Source organism: Xyrauchen texanus, chromosome 5, assembly GCF_025860055.1.
Source record: "Xyrauchen texanus isolate HMW12.3.18 chromosome 5, RBS_HiC_50CHRs, whole genome shotgun sequence".
Classification (NCBI taxonomy): domain Eukaryota; kingdom Metazoa; phylum Chordata; class Actinopteri; order Cypriniformes; family Catostomidae; genus Xyrauchen; species Xyrauchen texanus.
Genome location: NC_068280.1, coordinates 36854170 through 36877389, shown reverse-complemented (window position 1 = coordinate 36877389; position 23220 = coordinate 36854170). Strand labels below are relative to the sequence as shown.

General features: G+C 40.3%; 2 protein-coding genes across 3 annotated transcripts in view; both read left to right on the top strand.

Annotated features, from left to right (window-relative positions):
* Positions 1-161: 161 nt before the first annotated feature.
* On the top strand, positions 162-10278 carry tlr3 (toll-like receptor 3). Its single transcript, XM_052127195.1, has 5 exons — positions 162-346; positions 4908-5383; positions 5883-6077; positions 6939-8785; positions 9113-10278. Exons 2-5 carry the CDS (start codon positions 4946-4948, stop codon positions 9339-9341), a joined length of 2709 nt encoding a protein of 902 aa, XP_051983155.1. The 5' UTR covers positions 162-346; positions 4908-4945; the 3' UTR covers positions 9342-10278.
* A 352-nt stretch (positions 10279-10630) lies between these two features.
* LOC127644254 (cytochrome P450 4V2) overlaps positions 10631-23220 on the top strand; it is a 31732-nt gene continuing 19142 nt past the window's right edge. The window contains exons 1-3 of one of the 2 annotated variants that reach the window (XM_052127344.1): positions 10631-10817; positions 14454-14566; positions 15119-15204. In XM_052127344.1, the coding sequence (XP_051983304.1) occupies positions 10709-10817; positions 14454-14566; positions 15119-15204 (308 nt within the window). In that variant the 5' untranslated portion in view covers positions 10631-10708. Of the gene's footprint in view, positions 10818-13701; positions 13931-14453; positions 14567-15118; positions 15205-23220 lie in introns of those variants that run through there. The other variant, XM_052127342.1, reaches the window with a different exon arrangement.

Here is a 23220-nt window from a genome sequence, read left to right as displayed (position 1 = left end):
TATCTTAGTTGCTGACTGAAGAAAATGACTAATAGACTAAAATGCAATAATCACAAATTATGTGTAATGATCTCGTCCCATTTGCATGCAGATAAAGGAGACATAGCCTATCAAATTTCACAGAGTGCTCACTTGACCTCTTTGCTTGAAAATGGTGGCGATGTTTGATACTATAACACATCCGCTTGCGAGATCCCGCCTCTTCGTTTGTTTCACTTCTTAAGAAAGAGGAATTGTTTATTTCCCGCGTGCAAAGTTTATATTACCATGCAACAGTACAGACGCGAGTTGCTTATGCAGTAGATTTCTGAGCTGAGAATGGGAAGATAGATCTCAAGCAATTAAAGTAAGTGCATGATAAATGATCACAAATACGATTACAGATTCAGCATTACTGTCACAGATTAGCATGTTCAGCATCATTATCTCAACGCTTTTAGAAAGAGTAAAAATTAGTTTGATTTTAGAACTCTCCAGTCTGAGTTCTTAAACTGTGTTCTGGGAACACGTCTGCCACGTTTAAATAATCTCTATATTACGTCAGTCGTTCAAATACCATATCTGCATTTCTGCACGACGTGCAAATCAGGTTCAGTGTCTCGACGTCTGACTACGACCCATGTACGTAGATATGATGTTCAACATTTTAACATCTAGCTAGGAGTTTGTTTTTTTTTTTTTTGGACGTGCAGGACAGTTGCAGAAAATCGACATATTCAATTCATAAGTTGCAATATCAGTTGCTGTGAGTTGCCTGTCGTACAACATACAATTTGAATTAAAGTGAGTTTTAACTGAATGCAGCTACTGTTTATTGATCCAGAAGCAGTATAAATTATGTCTAAAATGAGTCTGCAGTTGAGGTTAAAATAGGTTGGAAAGACGTCCACAATGACCCCATTTGAACTAATGTTTTTTAACTTGTAATAAAAGTCCTGTGGTCGTCAACATTGGACGTTCAGAGGACGTCATAAAAAGACGTCATAACTTTCATTCTGGCTCCTCATGGGATGTCTTTTTGTCATGCAACAAATATATGTCTTTTGGACATATATTTGCTCAGTGGGTATACTCTTGTGCAAATTTCACAGGGTAGGTTTCTTTTTAAATGTAATTTTCAGTACACACATACATTTAAGGCCTAGACCAGAAATGTGTGAAATAAAAACCCCTACAATCTTTTGGTTTAAATCTACTTTTCATTATAAGTTGACCCTTACCTTAGTATAGGCCCTACCATTTTTGTTGTACTGGGTTAACTTGTTTAGCCAAGAGCTATTACAATATATATATATATATATATATATATATATATATATATATATATATATATATATATATATATATAATAATAATACTGTAAATGCAGTTTGGAGGACACTATTACAAATTATTATTCTAATTAATTGATAGATCATCCAGAAAAGAAAATTCAGTCAATTGTTTTTGGAGATGTTTAGCAGAGTGTTAGCTTCAGTCACTATTCACTTTAAATGTAGTGTTGTCACGGAACCAGAGAGAGAGAGAAGGTAATATGCTTTTGACCACACTCCTTTGACCTATTCAAATGTTAAATTTCTATGTAATATAAATTAAAACAATAGCATGTTTGATTTTAGTGTTTCTCAATTAAGTATTATTGCAGTGTTGTTTTATTTTAAGTAGAAAGGTTCTTTGGTACCCTATGAAATGAGTTAAAAAAAAAATATATATTTTTTGCGAAATTCTGTTTTATTTTCTTCATGAATAATTTTTCTGAATTCCATGTTCTAAATTTAATTCAATTTCAACATCAAAATGTTGTCTAATCTTCTGAATTCAAACTTTAATCAAATGAAAAGAGCACAATTATTTTCAACATACTATTGCATTTACTTATAAATTTTATCAAATGAAGTGCTTTAGTAAAGATTCTCACAACATAATTAAAAACACATAATTGATCCTAATTTGTCAAGTAAAGTACTGCTCATCAGATCATCATATTATAAATTAAAACATTGATGAAAATTTCCATTCTGTACAACAGCACTCTTGCTGGTGAGATGTATCTTCAACAACATAATAATAAAATACATTTTATGTAACTCTAGTCATATATTTCTGTCACAATTTCTTAAATTTAATGCATCAAGTTTTTATATAAAAATAAACATTTATTTTGACATGAAGGCTTTTCTGGTTCTGTGTTTTGACAGAAGTTTCACACTTCCTGATAAAACATTGGTTATATAACCAGTGTGACTATTGAATCGCAAAATGCTGCGATTTAATTGTATAAATGTATAGTCTGCAGGCGCTGCATGTTTCATATGTGTTATCTTCTGTCATCTACTACAAAAAGCACAGCGTGTGATGCTCATAAAATGTGCACTCATGTCGCTCTGTGAGGATTATTTCAACATCTCTGTACCTTGTGACTTTGTTTTGGTCTGGTTTTAATTCAGGATCATCTGCTGTAAGTGACGACATGCCATTTCCTAAATTCTGTTTATGTTTCATGAGGCAATAAACGGAAATGCAACAATAACATGTATGTAATGTATGTTACTTGGGGCAATATTTTTTCTTATTACTTTATGAAACATTAACAGAATGTTGGTAATAACACATTGCTACTTACAGCACATTTACATTTATGCATTTGGCAGATGCTTTAATCCAAAGCGACTTACAGTGCACTTATTACAGGGACAATACCCCCGGAGCAACCTGGAGTTAAGTGCCTTGCTCAAGGACACAATGGTGGGAACCAGTGACCTTCTGATTACCAGTTATGTGTTTTAGACCACTACACCACCACCACTCCTTTAGCACAGCATTGAAATTAAAACAAGCCCAAACAAAACACAGTATATAGATCTTAAAATAATTCCCACTGAGTGACTCGAAATGGCTAAAAACAGTTTGTGAGAGAAACGAATGTGCATGCTGTTTTTTAGGATTTCAGCCATTTTTAAAGTTATGACTCATGCCTATTTGATCTGTTTGATATTAGCTATTCCCATTCTGTTTGTTGTGATCAAATTTCATAAGTAATACAGTAGAGCTGTTACAGATGAGTGGCGTAAACAGAGCCATTGGAAAAAGAGAGTTGCGACACTCTTTGATCTTGCCGACACGCAATCACATGGTTTATGTAGCTCTCAATAGTTCCAAAAAATCTGTGCTGTCAACCAGTTTGAATGGTTTTCGCAGGACAGATAGCAGCACCAACTAGATTTACAGCAATTTTCTGTATATTGGCACAATGTCCATTGGTTACTGGTGTTTTGTATCATTTATATGTCTGCTACATTATTATTATTATTATTATTTATATAATATTACCGTAGAACAGTAGGCAGCAGTATTGTGAAGCAGAGCTAGAAATGGCTTTGCTAGCTACCGTGCTGTAGCCTACTGAGGAATATTGTTTTAATTTACATTTAATGTTGGAATGTTTAAGTAAATGGGACTTAAACATGTTCTTTTATTAATTAGCCCATATTACAATTTTCTATGTTGATGATACTTTTATTTATAATACTCGATACAATGACAAAGTTAAATCTTATCTAAATATTAATCACACCAACAACTGCTCAATATAAGCCAATAAAGGCGTTTGGTCAATATTACAGAATATACAAGGCAACCAATTGCATTCATAAAACATTTTATTATACAACATGTCCAGTGAGAGGGTAAAGGTTGTTCCCCCACCCATGGTCTTCCACTCCTGTTATTTGTAGTGCTAGATCTGGTGATCTAGATCAGTGGTCTTCAACCCTGGTCCCTGCCCTGCATGTTTTATTTGTTTCCCTCTTCCAACACACCTGATCCAAATTAAGGGGTCATTATATGGCTTCTGCAGAGCTTGATGGCAACCAAGTGCTAACTGAATTTAGAATCTAACGATCTGTTATCTTATGATAAACTTCAACTAAAGCTGGTTACATAAAATACCACAATTGACTAAATTGATAAGAGGTCCACTAATGCTTGGAATAGGAAAAAAATGCAGTCATTTCATCAATTTACCAACGAGCGTGCTTCGAAAACACTGAAAATGAATGCGGTTGCACGTTGGAATTATACAATATTTGGAACTATTGGTCTGCTCATGCGTTACTTCCGCACTCTTTGATTACAATGGAAGTCTATGGGAGTGTCGCAACTCTCTTTTTTTAATGGCTTTGTTGTTGGTAAATGAGACATGCATGCACACACGTACATAACCCACAAACCACTGCTGCATTCATAGTCTGGCTGCAAGGATAAATATTACACCATGCATGCAGAAATTATGGTATGGTTTTGTTATTTAATGTTTGTTACATGCTTTGTATTGCCTCATTTGGATTAATGCATTATTATAGCTGTTAGAAGTTAATTATTCTCTCTCTGTGAGTCATCAGAATTACTGTCAACACTCAATCGTAAACATATAAATGGGCAGCTTACAATGCAAGTGTATTGTCATTTATTTGTCTTTCAAATCAGCATTCATCTGTAATATAAGCACATTTCTGGTTCATGTTACATCTACCAAACCTTAAATATCAGCAATTCCAAGCTTCATATTTTCAAATGATAAGCTTTTAATAAATTATCTAGCAGTTCCAGGTTAAGAATTAAAAATTAAAGTTTTTTTTTCTTTTTAAATATCGGATATCAGTTTTGATATCGGTCACAATCAGCTGGAATTATCGGTATCTGCCCAGAAATTCCTAATTGGTCATCCCTAAATTATTAGAATAAATATATTATATTGACTCAAACTTTTAAACATTGCACATAGTACCAACACCTGTACTGAGATGTATCCCTTGTAACTTCCTAGCCCTGTGGCCCCTATATCTTTAGTAAGGTACATGTATTGTTTAAGCTGTCAACATTTTTATTATTTAAATCTTTTTTTACAGTTGGACAACTTGGAAAGAAAACTCCTAAAGGCAAATACATGGATCTGAAACTTTTACTGTTGCCCTTGTTCTGGACATGTTTTTATTACCACTTTGGCCACTCTGCATCTCCTCATAAGTCAACATGTACAGTTGAGAATGGCAAAGCAGACTGTAGCCATATGAATCTAGCTGCGGTTCCAACAAACTTACCAAGAAATATTAGTACATTGGATGTGTCCCACAATAAACTAAAAAATCTGTCTTCCCTGCATTTATACTCCAGTCTGGTGCATATAGATGCCAGCTACAACTCTTTAACTGTTGTAGAAGAGGGTTTATGTTTATATCTGCCACACCTGCAAAGTCTTAATGTGCAACACAATGAAGTCCATTTGTTGAGCGAGAAGAACCTGAAAAACTGTTTCCAACTGTTACGACTCGACCTGTCTGACAACAGACTGAAGCTACATTTGGAGCCCTTTTCCGTTCTAAAGGTACAGTACATTTATCTAGACACTCAGTCTCAGTCTCTCTCTCTCTCTCTCTCTCTCTCTCAGAAGTTTGAGGTTGTCTTTTTATTCACTTGTTTTTAACACAATACTGTTTAGCTCAGGTCGCACTTGTGTGTTACTGTATCTAGTACTAATATTTGCACAGAGGGAACGGCTTTGTTATGCTTTTATGAAACTAAAAGACAAGGTTATGTCACCTCATGATAACACTTAAATATATTACTCAAGATATTGTGTGCAACCTTAATGGTTTTAACATGCTTTAGAACACCCTCTCTGCCTCATGGGAAAACAATAATTGATTGTATTTATTGGCTCAATTATGTTGTTATGTTTTGTTAGATGAATGTGTACACTGTTGCTGGGCTGTGAAATGTGCTAAAAAACAAAACAATTCATTTCATATTCCAATAAAACATTTCAGTTAAGTGTTAGTTATGGCATCACAGATTATTGGTTTGAACATTTCCTCCCTATTTAGAGTTTAACCTGGTTGGATGTGTCTCGGAACAAACTGAAATCGGCAAAACTGGGCACTCAACCTCAGCTGCCAAACCTGGTGACCCTTGTTATTTCTGGAAATGACATTTCTGTACTGCAAAAGGATGACTTCTCATTCCTCAGTAATTCCTCTGCATTTCGGGTTCTGATACTTTCGTCTCTGCCTCTTAAAAAGGTAAGAGGAACAGAATGTGTCACATGTCCTATTACTTTCATTGAATGGTCATGTTTTAAAAAATGTGTACTTCAGACTAAAATGCAAAACAATATGTGGTGTGTTTGTCACATTGTGTTTACTCACATCTTCCCTTATCTCTCTTGGGAAGTTGGCAGGTCTATATCTTTCTCTTCTGTGCACAGGCAGCTGGACTTTGAGACATGTTTTGTTGACGTGATTGATTTTATAAATTAAATTGACTACCTTAAACTACAATACCGTGAAGCATTGGTAATTGTGAAATCAAATGATAAATATGGAAACATTTAAAAGTATTGATTTAAAAATGTAGATTATAAGTATAAATAGTTATTTTTAGATATTCAGATATATACAAGTAGTTTGAAAGTGTAGGGAGACCAACTTGATTGCGTCATTCACAGTGCATCATGGATGTGGTCATTCACTGCAGGGCTTGGTTGGTGTGCTTTGTTGGCCTTGATTCTCTGACTAGCAGATGTTTTTCTGCTGGATCATGGGTAGTGTAGGTTTTCACCAGAAATTCCTCAAACAATTATTTTAAAATTAAGTTGAAATAACATGTACTTGTGGCTTCAGCAGAAATTAAATTAAGTTATTGTTAAAACTCAATTCAGATGAATGGGTATTTGCTTTTGGCACCGGACTGTTGCCCTCTATAAGGCTTTCAATAAGTTCAATGAATAATGCAACTTTGATTCACAGTAGCTAAATCTTAGGTTAAACGTAAAATTAAAAATAATGTCATGCTATAATGAATAGCTTTATGAACCAAATTTAGCTCTACCGCTCTGACCAAGCCAAACTAAGTGTCCCTGTTCAATTCTTTTGTTAACCCAGGTTGAGTATGGCTGTTTCAAGTTTATTGCTAAACTCTCTGACTTGGTGCTGGATGATTGCAAGCTCAGCCCACAGCTTACCACCAGTCTTTGTCAAGAACTTGCTGGCACAGCCTTGCAAAACCTTTCCCTTCAGAACACACTCCAGGTGACACTCACAAACACCACCTTCCAAGGCCTAGACAAGACTAACATCTCAGTCCTTGACCTCAGCAACAATGCAATGTCAAAGATTGCAGAGGACACCTTTCAGTGGTTTCCCCGGCTGGAATTGTTATCCCTGGGGCACAATTCCCTTAGACATCTAACTAAGGACATGTTTAGTGGACTGGGAAGTCTTAGGCAGCTAAACCTGCAGAAAGCACTGACTAAGGGTCATGCATCTTCCTATCCAATTATTGATGACTACTCCTTCCATCATTTAGTCAAGTTAGAGCATCTACGCATGACAAATACTGCCTTCAGAGAGATAACACCACATGTCTTTTCTGGACTTCCACAGCTGAGGACACTGGACTTGAGTTGGAGCAGCACAGGGTTGAAGACAGTCTCAAATGTTACCTTTGCTTCTCTGCAAGAGTCTACACTCCTTCAGACACTTAATCTTACAGGCATGGCTATCAACAGGCTGGGCCCTGGAGCCTTCTCAAGCTTGGGCAACCTCACTAAACTCTTGCTTAGCCACAATTTCATCAATCAGCAGTTGAAAGGAGATGAGTTTCAGGGCCTCTCTAATTTAAAAGAGATTGACTTGTCTCTTAACCAGCAAAGTATTTCCCTTACCAATACATCATTCATCCATGTTCCTGCATTGAGGGTTTTAATGCTAGGTCATGCCCTAAGAGGGACTCTAGATTTGGAACCATCTCCATTCAGGCCCCTGATCAACCTCACAGATCTGGATCTCAGTAATAACAATATTGCAAACGTAAACAATGGCTTACTGAGGGGATTGTATCATCTGAAATTCCTGAAACTGCAGCATAATAACTTGGCTAGGTTGTGGAAGACCGCCAACCCAGGCGGTCCAGTGTTGTTCCTCAAGGATGTAACAAAACTTTATTTTCTGGATTTGGACTTCAATGGCCTAGATGAGATTCCACTTAATGCTTTTCAGGGTTTCTCAGAACTACATGAGTTAAGTCTTCGTGGTAATCTCTTGAATCAGCTGCATACCTTAGTATTTGATGACCTAAAGTCTTTACAGTATTTGCATCTTCAGAAGAACTTTATAACATCTGTGCAACGTGTCACATTTAGTGTGCCACTGTCCAACCTTACGGAACTTCACATGGATCACAACCCGTTTGACTGCACCTGTGAGAGCATACTTTGGTTCTCTGAGTGGCTGAACTCCACTAATGCCAGTGTTCCTGGATTCCCACAGAGTTACATCTGCAACACTCCATATGCCTACTTCAACCGCTCTGTCATGGATTTTGACCCACTCTCCTGCAAGGATATGACACCGTTCAAGGCGCTGTACATTTTGAGTAGTACGGCAGTGTTGATGCTGTTAGTTACAGCTTTCCTGGTACATTACCAGGGATGGAGAATCCAGTTCTTCTGGAGCCTAATGGTAAACCGCATGCTGGGGATGAAGGACAAAACTATTGCTGAAGGTAGATATGAGTATGATGCTTATATCATCCACACTGCCAAGGACAAGCCATGGGTGGAACGAAGCTTGCTCCCCCTAGAGGATGAAAAATTATATTTTTTTCTTGAATATCGAGATGCAGTGCCTGGATTTTCTCAACTTGACACAATTGTTGAAAATATGGGAAAGTCCAGGAAGATCATTTTTGTTATCACAGAAATGCTTCTAATGGATCCATGGTGCAGGCAGTAAGTAAAAACATTTTTACTTACCATTTTCAATAACTGATTTAAAACTCCCTGAGACATGCCTACAAATTAGGTCACCCAAGGTCAAATGTGAACCACTGACCAATTCCGGTTCTTTTATAATATAGATTAATGTTATAAACGTTTTGAATTAATGTCCTCAAAGAAAGAACTCACTCATTCATGCATGCTTTCTCTATAGCAAATTACTGAAATGCACAAATATTTTAGCTTAGTCTTGGTATGATTCTGTAGTGTATAAGCAGTAAATCTAAAGAATGTCTTGTTTCTGATTGAAGCAAAAGTCTCCCTTTTCCCACTTTGCAGATTCAAAGCCCATCATGCCCTTCACCAGGTAATGGAGGAAAGTCGTGACTCACTGATTCTGATTTTCCTACAAGATGTAGCTGATTACAATCTGAATCGCTCTCTACATCTGCGTCGTGGCATGTTGAAACCTTGCTGTGTTCTCTACTGGCCTTTACACAGAGAACGCATCCCAGCTTTCCATCAGAAACTCCGCTTGGCATTAGCCTCTACCAACAAAGTTAACTAGACAGGAACTTGGTAATAAGCTAAACATGCTTTGTGCAAGGACTTGACTGTTTTTACTAGAATCCTTACCAGGATATCTCCATTCCATGATTTTTAATTTCAAAACGCATTTAAATTTGGAAGCACGTTGCAGGTCAGATTAGGTAGCGTGCTGCTGCTTTGCAAGGCCACCAGATTACGGCAGTTACCAGACACAATGCTCAACAGCTTTGCGGGCTAGAAGGGCTCTATCTGATCTGACCTGGTGGGATATTTAAATTAAACTAGTACATTTACTCACATGAGATGATTTGATAACTTATTTATTGAAATAAAAAGCCTAGGCTTTGAATGCAGTGGAAGGTTTTAGGTTTGAATAAAAAAGAAGAGGAAAACTTCTAAGAGCACTTCTCCAACCTTAAATTTAGTGGCAACCAAAATGGTCAGTCCCTCAAAACCACTGCAACAAGCACAATAGTATAATCTCCGTAAAACTGGGATCACTCTGGCTTAGGTGCTGGCTATTTCAGACATTATATCCTCATGCTCAAAGGAATCCCATTTGGAGAAGCCAGGATTTGTTATTGGATAGATCTGATTTCCGACTAGCATCAGAGACCAATATAATGGTAAATATTTATTATCAAGTTTTGAAATTTTCCCATTTCATTTAGATATTTGAATATGCTTGGAACTGTACATTATATCAATTACTTATGGTTTTTGTTAGTTGAGTAGATGTGGCATGTTTTCTCTGCCTCTGCTAAATGTTGCACTGTATTTTAGACTTGCGTAAATGGAGTGAATGTCAATGCTGGGTTTAAGCAAGCTGCTTATGTTTGAGTATGCTAATATGTAGTCTTTTTGCACTATGCAGCCACCTAGTGTTCATTTATTTAACAAGAACTGATACATTTTTTGTACTGTTTATAGCTAATGAATAAATAATAAACACTTTGTAAAGTATCACATTTGCGTGTGTTTGTATTGATTGTCCTTTTAAAGCATTTTATAAGAATTTTAAACCACGCAGGGTAAAGACAGACCCCGATATAAGAGTAAGTATTAAACAATGTTTCCACAAATGCTTTGCATATGTGTCTGATCACAGGCACAAGTATGTAGTGGTCAAATCTCCAATTGAGTCTTTCAGATTTATGCCATTGTGCCGGTGGGGAGAGGGGGTATTTGAAAGTCTAAGCACATCCCCTGTTTTAAAGGGGTGTACCACATTTTCAAGTCCTTATTTATGAGGTGTTCCTCTGTGAGAACCCTCCTGCAGATCTAACCAAACACCTAAAAATTCATGAGGATGTCGGTGAACTGTTGAATGGATCGGTGGTTGTTGTCGTATTTCTTATAGTTTTGTTGACTGTCATAACATATCAGATGCTTAATGATTACATGCGTAAATGGAGAGACCTGAAACCTATTCCTGGGATTCATCCAACTTACCCATTATTAGGCAATGCACTCAACTTTAAATCTAATGGGAGAGGTAAGTTATATGGCTATTCCATTTCAAGACACGTGATTAATTTATTACTTTGACATAACAAAATATGTTTAATATTTTGCAGATTATTATTATTATTATTATTACTGCACTCAAGTGCGCATTAGTCTGTGAAATGTCTTCGGTGAACCTACAGTATGGGTAACCTCTTTCTTTTACTCGCACAATGCCTTAATTTCTCTGGCCTGTGCTGAATAACTGCTGCTCTGATCACCGTATCCTGGCAACCTGACCAGCATTCTTTTGTCCCTGCCAGATTCCACTACCTGATTGGTCCCTATCCCTAAAGCCCACCCTTACCCTAACCATAGTAGGGAGTCATTGGTCCCTATCCCAACAGGCCACCTCTACACATACACCTAAACATAGCCATACTAGTGAGCCAAAAACTGATCCGACACCAGAAATATTTTCCCCATAAAAATTTTTTCCAAAAGCTTTTCATAAAGTCCATAAAAAAAGAGTTCCAAGTCACGATGAACCATACCAGCCAGCTCGGAGTTGAATCACAACATTACAAACTTTGAAAATCTAACAAAAAACAAAGGTACAAGACTGTGTGCTTACTGTCTTTAAGAGGGTTCAAACTACAATCACATGAAGCATTGCAAATTACGTAATTAAATAAAAAAACGATGGAAATATATAAAACTATTGATTTTCAATTTGTAGCTTGTAAGTATAGAAACAATATTTTAAGTTTACTATAACATTTTCAGATACAGTATACTGTTTACAAATAGTATGTCTGTCTGCAAAGGTTTATAACTTTATCACTGAAAATTCAGATATGGAAAAAATGAATGGAATTTTTAAATACAGAACCAGACTTTTGCACTCAATGATGGGGAAACTTGGGTTGGTTTTCTTTAGATGTTTAACCAGAGACTATTTAGCCCGAGACGGTACACTTTTATTAGAGCACAATGAAGGGAAGATATTGGAACAGCAACTATGGCAGATGTTGAAACAAAAGTTTGCCTTACAAGTAAAAGAGCCAGTCAGTTTTAGATACAGACATCGCCTGTCAATCTACTCAAACATGCATATGCATTAGCTAGACCAGTTTTATAGTGTGATCAGATGTAAAGAAGCACAATTTAAAATACAATTGTTGTCAGATTTTACTGCCGATTTAAAATTTGTTCTTGAATTGTAATCTGGACCAACATAAAGTAGATAGAAGCTGTACATTCATGCTGCTTGTATCCATAGAAAATAGGTGTCTGGGAATGTTCACAAGATGTGACTTGGACTGACTTGCCCTAACTTGCCTTTGTAACGGGAACCAGCTGGTAGATAGCTGTGCAGTGTGTAAAACCTCACTCTCCTGACCTTAAGCGGTGCACTAGAGACTGACACTAGAGGCTTCAGCCTCCTTGTTAGTGCAACCGCCTCCCATGCTGGAGATGCCGGTTTGAGTCCCGTTCGGAGCGGGGTGACCAGGACCGGTTACAATGGTGCCATGACCCGGATGGGAGTGAGGTTTAGGGGGGTGAGTGTAATGGGAGTCAGCTGGTAGATAGCTGTGCAGTGTGTAAAACCTCACTCTCCTGACCTTAAGAGGTGCACTAGTGACTGACACTAGAGGCTGTAGCCTTTAGCCTCCTTGTTAGTGCACCTGCCTCCCATGCCGGAGAGGCTGGTTCGAGTACCGTTCAGACCAGGACCGGTGTCACCTTGACCCAGACTTCTCTGCAATTAGTTCTTTACATGTATTTTGTATTAAAGCTAAAATTATGAGGCACAGTGTTATATTGTGAATATAATGACGGCTAAAGGGCATTGTTATGCTGCAACTCCTTCGGCTGTGATTCATATTATTGCATGGCGTTGAGTGCCTGATTGCTTTTTTGACTACATAATAAGAGTATTAAAGTTCACATAAAGTAATTGAATGGGCCTAGTTTCTGAGTATACTATTTAAATGCAGGATCCCTCCAAATATCATAAAATATCTGAATAAAACTAGCATTAAGTTTACCACATGTTTATCTAAAAGTAACATGGTAGCTTTCAGTGAGAAAGACACTGACCTTGACCCTATTTTGAACATGTTATTTTCATGGGAGAGTCCTGAAAAATGAAAATAAAAGCAATATTTGGAGGAAAATATTTTATTGAGTCCCAAGGCCAAGGTATTTTTTTTATTTTTTTTTACATTTTTACAGTATGTCTTGCTCTTTTATAAGGTTATGGAAATTCTGTGAATGCCACACTTAGAAGATATAATCAACATTGCTTGATATTTAATATATTTTCAGGCTTCTTTTGGTGCATTCTGTGCCCACATCTTTTGTATGGATCCTCAAAACAAAGAGCAGCAAACACTATATGGCCAAAGTTATGTGGACACCCTTTTCTGGTGAATGGGTTTGGTTATTTCAGATACACCCATTGTTAACAGGTGCATAAAATTAAGCATATAAACATTTTCAATATATTGGAGCTTGTCAAAGAGCTCTAAAATAATATACAGAGTCTGGTGTGGAAGAACAAGCCTGCTCAAGACCCAGACCTGAACACCACTGAACACCGTTGGGATTAATTTGAATGCTGACTGCAAGCCAGGCTCTATCTTGACCCCACAGATGCTTTTGAGTCTGAATAGGGCCAAATCCCCAATGCCATGTTCCAACATCTAGTGGAAAGTTTTCCCAGAATAGAGTAAGCTGTTGTAATAGTAAAGAGAGGACCATCCCTCAATTAATGGCCATGGTTGTGAAATTAAATGTTTAACCAACACATATGGGTGTGGTGTTCAAGTGTCTACATACTTTGTGCCATATAGTGTAAATCAAACCTAGCGTGCTCTGGATGGATGGCCCAAAGGTCAATGCCAGGCTAACTACATAAATAACGGAGAGTTAAAAGAGACAGTCCACTGTGCGTCCTCGAAAAGATGGTCGTGTTTTTTGGCGTGTATACTTTTGGGTTTCTAGCTGCAGCAGTTTGTGTTGTTCTCTTGACATATATCACCTACCAACTGTTGAAAAACTACCTGCACAACTGGAAAGAGCTGAAACCTATACCGGGTATCGGATATACTTATCCATTTATCGGGAATGCCTTGCAGTTTAAATCTAATGCGGGAGGTGAGAGCAGCCTACTGATCAAACTTTCCTTTTCAAATCTGATTTAAATGGTAAAAAACAAATGGTGACCAGTCACAGCACCTAAAGTATACAATTTCCATTTACACATATATAGGCGTGACTGTTGAGTGAATATTTATCAGGATGGGGTTATTTTTAATGTAACATGCCATTGCACTTTTCTAACTTTTCAGCAACAATTAATCTTTAAATCAACTATAAAGCACATAATTCATGAAACGGAAAAACATTATATGAACGTAACATAAAACAACACAAATAGTGAAAGCAAGCATTTATTTATGCAGACTTTGATTCAACACCTAATAGTTACTGAGATATAGCCCTTGTGAGAAGTTCATGTTCAAAATGTTATTTGCCAAGTTCCACAATCATTAACTACAATTATGCAAAGTAACTTTTCAAATTTATTTAAATATAAGTAACTGAACCTATGATTAAATTATCATTTTGTTTGAGTATGAAAAAAGTTAAAAATAAGTAACTGAAAACTCTCTTTCAGATTTCTTTTGTCAGTTAGTTGGCTACACACATGAATTCCGGAATTCTCCACTGCTTAAAATATGGATTGGACCTGTCCCATTCCTCATCCTATACCATGCTGAGACTATTGAGGTATTGTCTGAGATACTGTACCTCACTTAGGACACAGGGCCTAGTGTGAGTATATTTTACAAAATGAGTTGGAAATATTTGTAGATGAAAATAACCTTGGTGAGTGAACTTACTTTTGGCAGTGAAAGGTTACTATATAGTATTCAAGGATAAGACACAGCATTAAAGTCTAATAAGTTGACATTGACTGTCCCAATGCCACAGACATGCTGTCAACATCATGATCAGAAAAATGTCTAAGCCGGTCAAAGACCAGTTTTGGTGGTGATAATCTAGTTTTGGGGTTAAGAGTCCGAACTAGACATATAAATTGTGCAAGATCAATACTAGTTAGGCTTTTATTAACTGGAGAGTTAATAAAAGAGCCCCTTCAACATTATTGTGTCCATGAGCTGGGCTTTTCAGTTTTTATTTGCTTTGTCATGTAATAGATTCTTTTTACACAGATTTTCTCATGTGAATTACATAAATTGGCAAGACCGTAATCTCTTCCCTATTGATATGTTGCTCTTGGCTAATCCTAATGCCTTACTGTCACTTACACTCCTACAGACATTGCTGAATAACCCTATTCACATGGACAAGGCCTATGCATACAAATTTCTGCACCCCTGGCTGGGAACAGGACTACTCACAAGGTAAATTGCACAACAACTTGAAGGTTTTCAAACAGGTCATTTTTCAGACAAACAGATTGTCCCTCCCTAAACTTACACCATGGATTAATTACAGTTGTCTCTGCTGGGATAGGATAAATCAAACGGAACATCGAAAAATGACACACTTCACCTTTATTAACTCTCACATATAAGAAGAGATCACAGACTATTAATTGATTAATAATTATCAAATCATCCATAAAGAAGCATTGTTATATATGTGGCAACTCGAAACAAGGACAGACAATATGCAGACTACGCCACCCTGGGAATTTCACCCAGGGAATGATTTTACTACCTAATGGCAGTGATGTTGATAGAATTAAGGACTTTTAAAATCTAGTGATTTATGACCTTTTCCCAACCTGTTTCTCATCCTCTGATTCAAACAGTCTGTTTTGGGGGCGTTTTCCATTTAAGACTTCAGTGTTAACGCCCACTGTTATGATTGGCTAACGTCAGTGCCTATGTATCAATTATTGACGCCCCCAGCCAGAACAATATGCAAGTAAACTAAGTAAAAACACTGTGATTATTCATAATGAATGAAATTGCGCTTTAAAAAGTAGTTTAAAGTTTAAAATAGATTACTTACAGTTTGCGCCGTCGTTGTTCCCAGAATAGTCGGCACGGACTTATCTTTGAGCAACAGTTTTCTGGCAAAGCCAGCATCATATTGAGATTTGTTCTCAAAACAGTCATCCTTAAAATGTACAGAACAAACGCTTAAGTTAACACTGCCGTGACTGGAACGTCCGCAAAAAATAAACTGCATCCATTTTTCCCTGACGTCTGGATCTTTCGGCAGCTTATTCAGAGGTTTTGTTTGACCACAGCCAGGAACAGCACATCTGTGTGGCATCGTAATTTTCCTGTGCACAAGTAGTCTCTGTCAGAGCTCGCTGTCCATCGACTGAACACTTGTGAGGCGCACGGCGATACGAAATGAGCGTAGCTGTCTTGCGCTTAAAGCGTAGTTATCTTGTGCTGGAGGCGGTCATATGCAAACGCTGTTACGTCACTTCTAACCGACACGTCACTTCTAACCATGAATCCAGAACGAGCTGTATTTTGAGCTTGATTAAATAAATGATTCGTTTAGAATGGGGAGGACGTCTTAAAATATTAAACTTGCAGGACGTTTTAATGATACAAAGACATCTTATATACCAAAAGATCAAGGCAAATTTGGTTTCTCATGTCATGACCCCTTTAAAACAATTTAAAACACATTCATCTCTCGGGGAAGAGAGCACAAAGGAAATAAACAAAAAGAAAAAAAATAAAATATATATATATATATATATATATATATATATATATATATATATATATATATATATATAAATTTACAGTTACTGAGGCTTACTGATGGAGGAGAAAAGGAGTCAAAGGCAGTAGAAAAATCCCATGAAAAGTCCCCCTAGCAAACACACCACCACACCACAGTGCATACAAATGGAAACAAGGAAGGCAACACGGCACACCATAAGGGGACGCTACCACCCAGACACCAACACCACCATCGGCTCTCAGCCACTGTAACAAAAACACACAATTAACAAAGATTCACAAAAAAGAAATAAGGAAAACCAATATATAATCTTTAACTGAAAAGAACAAACAAACATCACGAACTGCCAAAACCAGCAATGGTTATAAAGAGGCAGTATAACAAAAGGAAATATATATAAATTCAATAATCAGCAACAACAGAAATCAAACAAGGGAAAAATACAACTTTAATCTAATTTGAAATCAAAACAAAAAGAACAAAACAAACTTCTTAATCAGCAAAATTACATTATAAAGCCCAACCCCTTGAGCTACGTTCAACCTTTATAAAAACACTAAATCACATAAAACAAACAACCCATACTTCCGTCCATATAGCTGTATTTGCCCCGTGGTTATAATGGCAACATTATAACCCGGGGCAATCCACTCCAATTGCTGGTCAAATGTTCAATGCATGTGCACGAAACAAACAGCTATTCAGCAAACCCACGATACAGGCAAAACAGCAGTCCCACCAACGTAGGCAGACAGCAATTCAACCACTGCAGGCAAAACAGCAGTTAGCGACTCACACTGCGTAACTGGCGATGATCTCCCACTAAACCGGCCTCAGTCCAATCAAACAGCATTCATGCATACCCAAGAGGAACAGCAAGTCCGTTTGTTGACTGCGTGTAGTGGGGCTTTACTGGTTTTGAAATTAGTCACCAATATGGGGTGTCTAGTCAGGACACGGAAGGCAGGGATATTCGTTGAATGGTTTAATATGTATTAGAAATAGAGATGCACAGGCACTATTTCTCATTAACTTTACAGTGTAAGTGTGGTTCTGAAGGAAAGGAAATAAACATCAATATTAACTAACATAAACACAATTGAGGTTGATAAGTCTCTCTAGCCAGTTAAATAAACAATGCTAAACATGTTCTGAAACATGAACTACAAACAGAATGCCATACAATCTACACATACGACAGAGATAAAATCTGTCACTAACTGTAAACCTAACATAAATTGCTACTATTAACCTATCCCTATGATACTTGTAACTTACTTGTGGTCACTGACGCACACGAACACAACCTGAAGCTTAACTTAGAAACTGAAACTAAACTGGCGATCGTTCTCTGTAATCCAGGGCATGTCGCAACATGTCAGAAAAGGGGCGTGGTCTGAGTGAACACTCTCTGTACATGCTCAAACTAAGTTCACATCACTTGAGCCTTTTGCACAGCCGCCCCATAATTCACAGTGTGAATTATCTCCTTGGAAGGCTCAACTATCCACAGGAGCTGTTGTCGAGGCATCCTCCGGGATGGCCGGCAGCTCAATGAGCTTGGCTACTGGTCTGGTGTAAGTCCTCCCGTCCACCTGCACCTCAGCAGTCCTCACTTTCCCATCGACACTCCTAATGGTCTTCGTAACTCGTCCCACGGGCCACAATGCCCGAACTAACCTTTGGTCAATTACCATCACCACTGTACCAACAGTGAGGTTCTCTGTGTCCTTTACCCATTTCTGCCTTGACTGCAAGAAAGGTAAGTAGTTCCGTATGAAGTGGGTCCAAAACTGGTCAGCTAACACCTGACTGTGCCTCCATCTTCTCCGACTGAGAATCTCAGACTCAGGGTACACCACTTGAGGAAGCGAAGAGTCGGGCCGCCCCATGAGGAGGTAGTTGGGGGTTACGGGATCTACATCGGCTACATCTGTCGACACATAGCCCAGTGGCTTGGAGTTGAGGATTCCCTCTACCTCCATCAGAACAGTCTGCAAGACTTCTTCGGTCACTGTCTGTGCTCCCAGAGTAACGTAGAGTGCAGCCTTAATGGATCTGACTTCCCGCTCCCAGGTTCCACCAAAGTGAGGTGCATTTGGTGGGTTGAACTGGAAACGGATCTGGTGCTTAACCAACTTGGTCTGTAGCTCTTCGCACATGGCCTCAAAACTTGCTTTGAGCTCGTGCTCTCCTCCGCAGAAGTTGGTCCCACAGTCAGAGAGAAGCTCGAAGGGAGTTCCCCGTCTAGCCACGAACCTTCTGAGTGACATAAGGAATGAGTCGGTATCCATGTTGGGCAGCACATCTAGGTGAATGCACCTGGTGGTCATACACTTAAACACTATTCCACATCTCTTTTCTGTACTCCGACCTCGCTTGACCTGGAACGGGCCAAAGCAATCTACTCCTGTTGAATAAAATGGAGGCTTCAGGAGGCGGAGACGACAAGGGGGCAGATCTGCCATCTTAGGAATAACCGGCTTCGCTCTCCATTTCTGGCACTCCGGGCAGGACCTTGACTGAATTGATTTGGCTTAGCTAGGTTGGATAGTGTCATCCCTCTGGTGATAGCGTCTGCGGGGTTATTCTGTGTGTCCACATACCTCCATGACCGGTGATCCCTTAGCTCCTGAATCTCAGATACACGAGTCCCTACAAACACCTTGTATCTGCAGGACTCTGACTGTATCCAGGTGAGTACTGTGGTGGAGTCAGACCACAGCACTGTGTTACTCAACTGAAGGGTGAGCTCTCTCTGGATCATCTGGGCAAGCTGAGCTCCGGTAAGGGCGGCACAGAGCTCAAGGCGTGGCATTGATTGTTGTTTCTTCGGTGCCACTTTTGAGCGTGCCAGCAGAAAGGCTACATGGACTTGGCCATGAGGATCCTCACCACATAGGTAAGCAACTGACCCATAGGCGGACTCTGATGCATCACAAAAGACGTGAAGCTCGAGGGTGATGGCACTTACATCCACGTCCAGTGGGAAGTAACTCCGGGAGAGACTGACCATTGGGAGCTGAGGGAGCTCTTCTTCCCATGTAGTCCAGGCATGCAGGAGGTCGACCGGTAAGTTTGGGTCGTCCCAGTCGCGGTCTTTGGCCCACAATCTCTGGACCAAAACTTTGGCCCTTGTGGTGAAGGGCAGGATATGACCTAGGGGATCATACTGGCTTGCTAGTATCTTATAGATATTTCGCATGGTCGTCTGGCTTGGGGCAACCGGGCGATGCCTGTAATGGAGTGTGTCCTCCATGAAGTGCCAACTGAGGCCTAGCGTCATCTCATGAGCTTCACCATGCGTCTGAGAAACCCATCTTTCGCTGCTGTCAGACTTGGCCTCCTTAGGCAGGTTACAAATCACCTCTGGCTGGTTACTGGCCCACTGGCGTATATAGAAGCCACCTGCAGCTAGAAGAGTTCTAAGCTTCGTCACAAGGTTACTGGCTTCTACTACAGTGGGTAAACTCTGCAGGCAGTTATCGACGTAGAAACACTGTTCTACACTGTGTCGGACATTTTCTCCTGGTTGACTTGACTCATTGACGTGTTTCTGGAGAGCAAAGATCGCGCAGCAGGGACTGCACGTCGTCCCGAACGGCAGGACCTGCCACTGGTACACTGATGGCGGTTCGTCCATCTTTAGATCCCTCCAAAGGAACCTCAGCAAGGGCTTGTCTCTGTCCAGCAGGCGGACCTGGTGAAACATTCCTTTAATGTCTCCACTCACTGCGACTCGATGCTCTCTGAAGCGCAGGAGAACTCCAAGAAGTGAGGGTCCTAAGGCTGGACCAGGAAGGAGGTAGTTATTTAGACTCTGTCTGCCAAGCTGGAAGCTGCAGTTGAAAACAATCCGTTCCTTGTTATTGTGCCTGACCATGTGGTGGGGCAGAAACCACGATTCCTCTGAATAGTCTGCCTCGCATGAGTCAATCTTGGTGGCGTACCCAGCAATCTCCAGTTTCTTGATCTCTTCCTGGTAGGTAGATGCACGCAGTGGGTCTTGTACTAACCTCATCTCTGTGTTTCGCAGGTTCTTCATCACACCTTCCTTTGAAACTTGCATCTTGGGCATGTTTGGGGCTCGTAGAAGGGGTGTAGCATACCGATGCACTCCGTTTACTTCTACACGGATGGTCTCGGCCTCTAATAGGTCCACTGCGTACTTGTCCTGTCTGGATCTGGTCACCAATTTCTCACTTTTAAAAGGCAATGTATCTAACTGCCACAACCGTTCAACTTGACTGAACAGCTCAACAGAAGGGGAGGAAACTGTGGTGAACAAACACTGTGTGTTGGGAAGCTGCTGCCGCAGGTATTTTGCTGGACCCTGGAGTGTCCAACCGAGCTTAGTCTTTACTGCTGCAGGACCACCAGGGGGACCCAGATGCACTGGATCAATCGGAACGATCAGATCAGCATTATCCGATCCAATCAGGAAGGTTGGCTGAGCTCCATCGATGGGTGGGATTGCCAGACCTCTTAGATGCCGATATCTTATCTGGAGCTGGGTAACTGGGTAGCTGTACTGAGAGAGACCTAAGTGTTCACCTGTGAATGCGCCTTGAATGGAGAACCTCTTCGTTGGTTGGGAAGCTGGGGTGATCGTAAAAGACACACGTGAGCCTGACAGTATCTTGATGTCTTGGCGGATAGTACGGAGTGTGAGGTCTTCTGCTTGACCCTGTACTCCCAGGTGGTGTGCTGCAGACGAAAGCAGGATGGTTCTCTCAGAGCCATCATCTAACACTGCATACGTGTCGAGCACTTTATCCTGGTATTGCAAATTGACTCTGACAATCTTCAAAAGCACCTGGCTATATCTATTTGGCTGATCCAGGTAATGAGTCTCTGCTGTCGATATGATGGTGGGCTCGTTCTCACTCCTCTGGTTGACCTCGTGTAGAACAGAAAGGTGTTTTGACTGACAAAGGCGACATGGCTTCTTGAGGTCACAGGCAGAGGCTAGGTGAGAATGTCCGCATCTCCAGCACCTTCTCTTGACTTTAATCCAGTCCACCATCTCTGCTTTGGTAAGCTTAGCAAAACTCTCACATTGGCTGAGGTAGTGTTCTGCCTCACAGTAAGGGCAGTATATCTTACCCTTCCCTTGGGTTCGGATAGAATGAGCTGCTTGGGAGGGCATGTCGGATGGATGGTTACTGAATCTGCCTGTCCCATGCATAACAGTAGTGATCTTAACCTTGGACTTAAGCTGCTTGAATTCTCTCTTGTCCTTCTCACTGTGAGTTTGGAGTGAAGGCTCAATGTCCAGGCATCTGACTTCTGCTTTCAGCCACTCTGAAAAGTCAGTGAGCGTTAACTTTAGTTTATCAGGGTCCTTCCTATACTGTTGACGATGAAATCGCTCTTGCTGGTGTTTGGGGAGCCTACTTAGAAGGTGCTTCACATTTGAGCCGCAGTGGAGTTCCTCATGGCCTTCACCTCGGAGAGCTTTCAGCATCCTGACAAGCGACTGCACTCTGATGGAAAACTCGTCGAGAGCCCTATCATCTCGGATGAGGGGTAGGCATTCAATATCCTCTATCTCCTTCAGCACAAACTGATATGGACGCCCATAGCGTTCATCCAGTGCTTTCAGAGCTTCAGAGTGGGGCATAGTGGACTCTGCATGAGCTAGCACGAGGCGATGTGCATGTGGCACTTTGTAATGGCATACTTGTCATTTGTATGCATTACAAGTATGCATACAAATGGCATACTTGTAATGCTCGGACTGAGAAGGATGAAGAAGTGTGCTAAGGGAAAGGCGTAGCTCCACATATTGAGCTCTATCCTCCTTGGTAAAGTCAGGAAATGTTGGGCCTTCTATATTGAGGGGTGCATGCTGATACCCGGTGGAGGGATAATGGGCCAGCATGGCTGGGTTCCCTTGGTAGAAGGGTTGGGGTACATAACGAGGCTGGTGTATTGACTGGTGCATGGATGGAGGCCTCATCTGATCGAGAGCTGGATTTACATGTAGCGATCTGGGAGGAGCCACATGTGGGAGATAGATATGAGGCTCAGGTGGCACCAGATGTGGATTTCCCAACTGAGGCTCCCTACCTCTCTCGTGCTGGCTGCCGAGTGCTGCTGCGTTGGGCTTACAATTACCTGAAATGGGGTAGGATGGTAGTGGGCTATATGATGAGGCATTTCTTGAAAGGCCTACTGAATGCTGTAGTCCCTGGGGTGACCCGCTAGGATGGCTGGGCTGAAGGTGAGCTGGTGGATCATGTTCAGTATCCTGCTTGACAGCCTGAACGTCATAGCGTGGATCGAGCGTGTGCCTAGGGGGTTGAATGACTCGGCTATGAGGCGGAGGAAGTGTCATTTGTTTTAGCTGATGAGTAAGGTCTGCAGCAACACTTGGGTGATCCTCAGTTCTGTGGTGGTGAGGAGCAAGGGCTGGGGAAGGCTGTGGTTCACCTCCTCTGTCTGGGTAGAGTTGGCGTACTGGGGTCTGATGCCGTGATGACCTCCTTGACCACTGAGCTGAGATCCGAGGGGAATAGTGCTGCAGGAAAAACTCCAAAAGCTCTGTTTGTTTCTTGGCCGTTTCACTCTGTTGCCGCGCTGTCTCCAAAGCCTGATGAACAATGGCGTCATTTGCATTCTGCATTGGTGTCATTGAGGATATACTTCTAGCAGGACTGAGTAGCTTCCTCTCCTCTTCGTGCCTGTGCATCTGCGCT

Excerpts from the sequence above, each read along its gene's own strand:
- tlr3 (XM_052127195.1), top strand. The coding sequence starts at position 4,946 with ATGGATCTGAAACTTTTACTGTTGCCCTTGTTCTGGACATGTTTTTAT. Across the intron at positions 5,384-5,882 it reads AGCCCTTTTCCGTTCTAAAG|AGTTTAACCTGGTTGGATGT; the intron begins GTACAGTACATT and ends CTCCCTATTTAG. Across the intron at positions 6,078-6,938 it reads CGTCTCTGCCTCTTAAAAAG|GTTGAGTATGGCTGTTTCAA; the intron begins GTAAGAGGAACA and ends TTGTTAACCCAG.